The 8639-nt window shown below is 47.7% G+C and overlaps 1 protein-coding gene across 1 annotated transcript; it reads left to right on the top strand.

Moving 5' to 3' along the window:
* Window positions 1-2040: 2040 nt before the first annotated feature.
* On the top strand, window positions 2041-3216 carry LOC310824015 (general transcription factor II-I repeat domain-containing protein 2A-like; the record flags this gene model as incomplete). The annotated part of the gene is made up of 1 exon (XM_083696919.1): window positions 2041-3216. One exon carries the CDS (start codon window positions 2041-2043, stop codon window positions 3214-3216), a length of 1176 nt encoding a protein of 391 aa, XP_083553045.1.
* Window positions 3217-8639: the final 5423 nt, after the last annotated feature.

Raw genomic sequence — 8639 nt, 5'->3', positions numbered from 1 at the left:
TCAAGTACCAAGGCAGGTTTTATGCTTTCATTCAAATTAGCAAAAGCCAGCAAGCCTCTATCTGAGGGCGAGTTTTTAAAAGAATGTATGGTGGAGACAGCAGGTGTCTTGTGTCCTGAAAGTAAAGACAAATTTGAAAAACTCAGCTTATCACGCAGGACAGTGACTCGCCGTGTGGAACTGATAGATGAAGCTATAACCAGCGACTTAACCCTTGTGTGGTCTTCGGGTCAAATTGACCCATTTTAAATTTTTACTTGAAGAAAAAATATACAAGGAAACATTTTTTCAACCTGAAACTCCATGGCCTTGGCTTATTTACTGTGAAGAACATGTCAAAGAAAAAAAAATCATTGAGTGCACATGCTACACCCCCCCTACACATTTATGTCCTTCACAAGGTCTTCGGGTCAATTTGACCCGCATATACACAGAGACACACAGACTCACAGAAACATGCACACACACACTCACTCACACACATACAAACACACACACACACACAGAATCTGCACAATGTTGTTACAAAACATTCTGGGAAGCCAGAGGGAGGAGACCCTGAGAGACACCAGGGGACACGGGTGGTACTGGATATGTCACAGGGCCTCAGTGGCCACAACATCACTTGGGATAATTTTTTCACATTGTACAGCCCGGGACAGGAACTTCTCAAAAGAAAGCTGACAATGGGTGGAACAGTCAGAAAAAATAAGACAGAGCTCCCACCTCAGCTTCTAACTGTAACGAACAGGCCAGTCCATTCCTCCCACTTTGTGTTTACGGCCAACATGGCCCTGGTATCCTACATACCCAAAAAGGGCAAAAATGTGATGCTTATGAGCACTGGTGACACCGCACATACAGAGGAGACAACATGTGCCCAGGAACCCAGCTTCTCTAGCCATAGTGAGGAGGGTGGAGGAGGCTCCTGCTGTCCCACCTGCACGACCCACACAACCACAACCTCCAGTGCCTGAAGTAAGTGTCCTGTTGTTGTTGTTGTTTATGTGTGCATGTATCTGTGTGTGTGTGTGTGTGTATGTTTCTGAGTATCTCTGTATGTATGTGGGTCAAATTGAAATTGACTATTAGAAGATGTGGTGGGAAAAAAATCCTGAACTAATAAAGTATTTTCATTATTCTAGATTGCAGCTGGTGGCAACAAGAGGAAGCACAGCGAGGTGTGTGAACCCTCAAAGGACTCAAAGACACAAACCACATGCAGAAACTGCTAAAAGTACATCTGTAGGACACATACTCTCAAATTGTATGTATCCAATATTATTACAGAATTGTTTGAAAGATGTATTTTTCAGTGTACTGTATTTCATTGACAGTGAATAAAGCAGTGTACATTTCGTTCATGTTTTGTGTTTCTATTTATTGTAAATCATCTCAAATTATTTTTGAGACATTTTTGAGAGATGTATTTCATATCCAGTGACTAAATCGATCTAAGTTTGGTTCTTGTGTTTCTATTGTCGTTCATCACCTGTATTTGCTTTTCACAGCTTTGATTATAATAAGATAACGATGAAAATCAAATGAGAATATCTCCTCAAAAATAATAAACATCAATGAAAACATTGTTTCATTTCAACTTTTCAGAGATAAGCATTCCACCCAAGTCCTTATTATAGCAGATTTTTTACATAAATTATAACTTTATCACAAAAAACGAATTACACTTCCACTGTTAAATATGATCTAGCAGAGATTAATTGCAAATATTAATCATACATGTTATCTATATTGTTTGGAATTGAGATAAAGACAATATATGTTAAAGAGTTTTGAATGGAAATTTGTATTTTTGTATTGCTTTTAAAGCCCCAATAATGTCCCGGGTCAATTTGACCCGAAGACTTCCAAAGGGTCCAAAAAGTGAAGACAATACGAGGGTTAAATAAAAAGGCAGAGTCGTTCACGTTATATTCATTAGCACTGGATGAAAGCAACGATGTAAAAGACACTGCTCAGCTCCTCATTTTTATCCGAGGGATTAACGATAACTTTGAAATAACGGAGGAGTTTTTGACAATGGAGTCTCTGAAAGGAAAGACACGGGGAGAGGACTTGTACGACCGGGTGTCTGCTGTCATCGAAAATATGAAGATCCCTTGGAGTAAGCTCATCAATGTCACCACAGATGGATCTCCAAATTTAACGGGGAAAAATGTTGGCCTGCTGAGGAGAATCCAGAATAAAGTGAAAGATGAAAATCCTGACCAGGATGTTATTTTCCTTCACTGCATCATCCACCAGGAAGCTCTATGTAAATCAGTATTACAGCTGAATCATGTTGTGAATCCTGTTGTAAAACTTGTCAACTTTATACGAGCAAGGGGACTTCAGCACCGTCAGTTCATTACGTTCCTAGACGATACTGATGCGGACCACCAGGACCTACTTTATCACTCCCGTGTCCGCTGGTTAAGTTTGGGCAAAGTCTTTCAACGAGTGTGGGAGCTCAAAGAGGAGATCGGTGCATTTCTGGAGCTACTGGGGAAGGCCGACGAGTTTCCTGAGCTGAGCAACAAGAACTGGCTTTGTGACTTTGCGTTTGCTGTGGACATATTTTCACATATGAATGAGCTGAACGTGAAGCTACAGGGGAAGGATCAGTTTGTGCACGACATGTACACAAACGTGAAAGCCTTCAAATCCAAGCTGGCTTTATTCTCCAGGCAAATTTCAAATAAGTCATTCACTCATTTTCCCACACTAGCCACGCTGAAAGAGGCCGGCGCAAAAGTGAAGAAATACAGCGAGTCACTGGATGCGCTGCTCGGAGAATTCTGCCGTCGGTTTTCTGATATTGAGAAAATTGACAAGTCGCTTCAGTTGGTGGCCTGTCCATTGTCACAAGACCCTGAAACAGCACCAGAGGAGCTGCAGCTGGAACTAATCGATCTGCAGTCTGACCCCGTCTTAAAAGAGAAGTTCACCTCTCTTAAGCTGAATGACTTTTATGCTTCACTTAATGAAGCCGCGTTTCCAAACCTCCGGAGGACGGCACAGAAGATGCTGGCGTTGTTCGGCTCGACCTACGTGTGTGAACAGACGTTCAGCGTCATGAACATCAACAAAACCAGCCACAGATCCAAGTTAACAGACCAACACCTCAGATCCATCCTGAGAATCGCAACAACAAAACTAACTCCAGACTTTGATGCGCTGGCTAAAAAGGGAGACCAACAACACTGTTCCCACTGAAACTAAAAGTAAGTTTCTCTGTTGTGTTATGTAAAAAATGCATTTGAAAAATAATTTGTTCAATAAACCTTCCATGTTACACATAATTTCTGTTAAGGAATGTGTCACAAGGTGAATATTTTTATTGGGGATTTTATAATGCATGCTTTTATTGAATGATCTTATTTGCAGTGTTTTAATTGTAATTCTCTTTTATTGCTGTGCTGTTATTTTTGTGACCTGTCCAGGGTGTACCCCGCCTCTCGCCCAATGATGTCAGCTGGGGTTGGCTCCACCCCCCCCCCGCACGATCCTCATAGGATAAGCGGTTTGGAAATGGATGGATGGATGTTATTTTTGTGTTTTTAAATTTGAAGTGTTTTAAGTGTTTTTATTGCATGCTGGCTCCACATATTGGCAAGCCGTAACTCTTGTCCGTTCATTTTCAATTGATATTAAAGCACATGTTTTCTACATATCCCATGATACATTTTTTCTCCTATGAGGTGGGTCACCAAAACACTCAATCCGCTCCTGGTCCGGCCCCTCTGTCAAAATTTAGAACCCATTGTGGCCCACGAGTCAAAAAGTTTGCCCACCCCTGGGTTAGTGTCTCTGTCCAGGCTGGGAAGAAGAGGTGTGATAGCTGTGGGGGAGGGTTGGTTTTGTGGGTCAGAGTCAGGGCTGCTCCATTGTCTGTCGAATCTACAGTAGAAGTCATTCAGGTCATTTGTAAGTCTGAGTTCATCCATAGAGTGGGGGGATTTGGTTTAGCAGTCTGATCACTCGAAGGCCTTTCCAGACTGACGAGGAGTCGTTGGCTGCAAACTGTTGTTCTAGCTTATTTGAGTACTGTCGTCTGGCCTCCTTAATCTCCTTGCCAATCGTGTACTTAGCCAGTCTAAACCTTTCCTTGTCGCCACTCCTGAAAGCCCTCTCCTTCTCCAAACGAAGATGTTTGAGTCTTGTTGTGAACCAGGGCTTGTCATTGTTATAACTCACCCTGTTGCGCGTTGGAATACATCTATCTTCACAGAAGCTGATGTATGACGTCACAGACTCTGTGTATTCGTCCAGGCTGTTGGAAGCAGTCTTAAAAATGTCCCAGTCTTTGGTGTCAAGGCAGTCACGCAGCTCCTCCACTGCATCTCTGTTGCTCCAATTCTTTGATGTCCGCACAGCAGGTTTAGAAAGTTTTAGTTTCTGCCTGTATTGCCGGGATCAGATGAATAAGAGCGTGGTCAGATAGTCCCAGAGCCGCGCGGGGAACTACGTGATAAGCTCTGCTGATGGTGCTGTAACAGTGATCCAAAATCTTCTCCTCCCTGGTCGGGCATTTGATTAACTGCTTATATTTAGGGAGTTTGTGAGTTAAGTTGCCCTTGTTAAAGTCCCCAAGGACAATAACTGGGGAATACGTGTTCACTCTCCTTCTCTCCACTCCTAATATTTGGTCGGCGAGTTGACGTTGAGCCACTTTCACGTCAGCTTGCGGGGGGATGTAAACTCCAGCCAATACAAAAGAAGTGAATTCACGTGGAGAGTAAAACGGTCTGCAGGTGATGAAAAATGATTCCAGGTCAGGAGAACAAGTTTGCAAAATCACTTGCACCAGTCGTTGCACCAGCGTTGATTTATATAGAAACAGATCCCACCTCCTTTCACCTTGCGAGTAGAAATCGGGTCGCGATCAGCCCGTAACAGCTGAAAGCCGGGCAGCTGTACAGCGGAGTCCGGTGTAGATTCCATCAGCCACGATTCTGTGAAACACAAAACAGAAGAGAGGGAAAAGTCTCTATTTGTCCTCATAAGAAGACGCAATTCGTCCATTTAGTTGCGAAGTGCGTGGACATTTGAGAGGAATATACCTGGTAGAGGCGAGCGTAATCCTCTCTCCCGGAAGCGCACCAAAGCTCCGGCGCGCTTGCCTTGGTGCCGCCGCCTCCGTCGCACTGCTTGGCCAAGGGCCAGAGCACCTTTGACCAGAATTTCCAGTAAATCCACAGATGAGACGAGAAAGTTGGGACATAAATCAGATGGTGTTGAGTCCCTGATGTTAAGCATCTCGTCCCTCGTGAAAATAAGCTTAGTGGAATCACAATTAACGGAATTAAAGACTAAAAACAAACAAAGAAGTGCGCACCAACACACCGTGGCAGCCGTATGAGGCGCCATCTTGAATGTAATAGATTCAACTCCTTACGGAGGATCCCCAGGGATAGTAGTTCTTTAACTTAATTTAATTAATTCTTTAATCAGGTCCATCTCTCCCACCGCCTCTGGGTTTAAAGGATACTGTCGCACCTCCGGGTGTACTTCGATGGTATGAGTGTACTCCGATCCCAGCTTACCGCAGTCATTTTTAAAATATGCCACTGATGCCTTAGCCAGCATTCAACCCAAGATCTCCCTGCTATGCTCCGAGAGGTCACTCTCCTCGATCTTCTGTCTCATAACCTCTGGAACATCCACGGGCTTATACCAGCCCTGCTGCATAGGTCCCACTCTCAACAATCTTGCGTCTAATTGCTTCAGTTTCTTCCACACCGGAGTCTGTTGTTTACCCCCTCTGTGTATATCTGCCAAATCTTTAACTGTTATGAGATTATTTAGCCTCGTTTTCGTAAACCCCGGCCACGGTCCTGTAGCTCCCTCTACAGGCCGAACGCTGCATGTCCCCCCCACATACCCCCACCGCCCGACACAGGCCGGGGACACGACGGCCGACAGCCTACTCCCCCCCCCCCCTGCACGGGAGAGGAAGTCTGCCACGACCATCTGCGCCCCCAGTCTGTGCACGACCGAAAAGTTGAAGGGCTGCAACGCGAGATACCACCGGGTGATCCTTCATGCGGTAGAGCCACTGGAGGGGAGCATGGTCGGAATAGAGGGTGAAAGCGCGACCCAGCAGGTAGTAGCGGAGGGCGCCGACCGCCCAATTGATGGCGAGGCACTCCTTCTCCACCGTGCTGTAACGGCCCTCCCTTTCCGATAGTTTGCGGCTCAGGTACAGCACCGGCCGGTCAGCCCCCTCCACCCGCTGGGTCAGCACTGCTCCCAGGCCTCTATCCGACGCGTCCGTCTGAAGGGAGAAAGGGAGGTTAAAATCAGGCGCATACAGGACCGTTTCTCCACAAAGAGCTCCCTTAAGGGCCTCGAACGACCCCTGGCACTGGCCCGACCATTGGACCGGATCCGGGGCACCCTTCCGGGTGAGGTCCGTCAAGGGACTGGCCAGCTCGAACTGCCGGTAATAGCCATCCAGCCCCAGGAACGCCCTCACCTCCTTCTTCGTCTTGGGCCGCGGAGAGGCGGCGATGGCCGCAGTCTTCTCAACCTGCGGCCGCACCTCCCCTCGACCCAAGTGGTACCCCAGATACCGGATCTCCCTCTGCCCGATCACGCACTTTTTCGGGTTGGCCGTCAGCCCCGCCTGCCTCAGGGACCGCAGAACAGCAGCCACACGCTGCACATGCTGCGCCCAGGTGTCACTGTAAATGACTATGTCATCCAGATAGGCAGCAGCATAGGCAGAGTGCGGCCGCAGAATGCGGTCCATGAGGCGTTGAAAAGTGGCTGGGGCTCTGAACAACCCGAAAGGGAGCACCGCGAACTGATACAACCCGAGCAGAGTGGACAATGCAGTCTTCTCCCGGGATACCGGCGAGAGGGGAATCTGCCAGTATCCCTTCGTGCAATCCAATGTCGTAAAAAACCTGGCCGTGCCAAGCCGGTCCAAGAGCTCGTCAACCCGGGGCATCGGGTAGGCATCAATTTGGAGACCGCATTAACCCTTCTATAATACACACAGAACCGTATAGACCCATCCGGCTTGTTGACAAGCACGATGGGGCTACACCAGTCACTGCGGGACACCTCAACCACACCCAGCTCCAGCATGGCTTCCAATTCCTTGCACACAATGTCTCGTTTGTGTATCGGTAACCTATAGGGACGTGTACGCAACGTTAAACCCGACTGCGTTTCTATATGGTGGTCGATAAGCGTAGTCCGACCGGGCAGGGGAGAGAACATGTCAGCGAACCTAGCTTGCAAATCTGCAACGTCCGTGGCCTGGCTAGCAGAGAGGTGGTTATCAATACCGACCGGAGTGCTAATTTTTGATTTTGGGACTTCCGGTCCGAGCTCATCTCTCTCTGGAATTATTGTAGCCAGAGCAACAGTGACCACGTCGTTCCATTTTTTAAGGAGATTTACGTGATACACCTGCAAGCTATCCCCCCGGTTCGAGCGTACTACCTCATAATCCACGTCCCCCATGCGACGTGTGACCACAAACGGCCCTTGCCACTTCGCGAGTAATTTCGTGCTGGAGGTGGTTAACAGTACGAGCACCTTGTCTCCCGGTGAAAATTCTCGCAGAGTAGTTCCCCTGTTGTATAGGCGCTTTTGACGCTCCTGGGCTTGCTGCAAATGCTCGCGTGAGATAACCCCTAGGGCGTGGAGCTTTGTGCGCAAGTCCAGGATGTACTGAATCTCATTTTTCTCATCCTCCCAATTTTCTTTAAGAAGGTCTAGGACACCCCGGGGCTTACGCCCGTAGAGTAATTCAAACGGGGAAAACCCGGTGGAAGCTTGGGGAACTTCCCGTACCGCAAACAGCAGGGGATCTAGCCATTTATGCCAATTCCGACTGTCCTCGTGCACAAACTTCCGGATCATCGATTTCAAGGTCCGATTGAACCGCTCACAAAGGCCATCAGTGGCCGGGTGGTAAACACTGGTTCGAATCGCCTTGATGTTCAACAACCCGTATAGTTCCTTGAGGGTGTGTGACATAAAATTGGTGCCCTGGTCGGTGAGAATCTCTTTCGGGATTCCCACCCGGGAGATTACTTGAAACAATGCCTGCGCTACACTCCTGGCAGAAATATTGCGCATCGGTATTGCCTCGGGGTATCGGGTTGCGTAATCTATCAAGACCAAAACAAATCGATATCCCTGTGTACACCGATCAAATGGCCCGATAATATCCATGGCAATGCGGTCGAATGGGTTCTCGACCAATGGTAAGGGCCGCAAGGGGGCCCGTGGAATGGCTGGGGGATTTACCAACTGACATTCGCGACAGGAAGCGCACCTCTGCCCGAATTCCCGGCCAATAAAATCGAGCCATTATACGGTTTAGTGTCTTATCATAACCTAAATGGCCCGCCATGGGGTTGAAATGAGCCGCCTGGAACACCATTTCCCGGCGGCTACGGGGAACCAACAACTGTGTTACTTCCTCCTGACTATGTGAGTCACGACTTACTCGGTATAACCTGTCGCTGATAATCGCAAAATAGGGGTGGGCGCGGGGGTCTGGCCGTACCAAAGTCCCATCAATCGCAATCACTTTGGTCATAGGCCGATCGTAGGGTCTCGTCACGAGACTGCTCGAGGGGGAAGTCACCTAGCAGCGGATAGTTCGGCGAGGAAAT

This window comes from Argentina silus (genome assembly GCF_951799395.1).
Source record: "Argentina silus genome assembly, chromosome: Y".
NCBI lineage: Eukaryota > Metazoa > Chordata > Actinopteri > Argentiniformes > Argentinidae > Argentina > Argentina silus.
The sequence above is the reverse complement of the archived record's forward strand: the minus strand, read 5'-3'. Positions and strand labels throughout refer to the sequence as shown.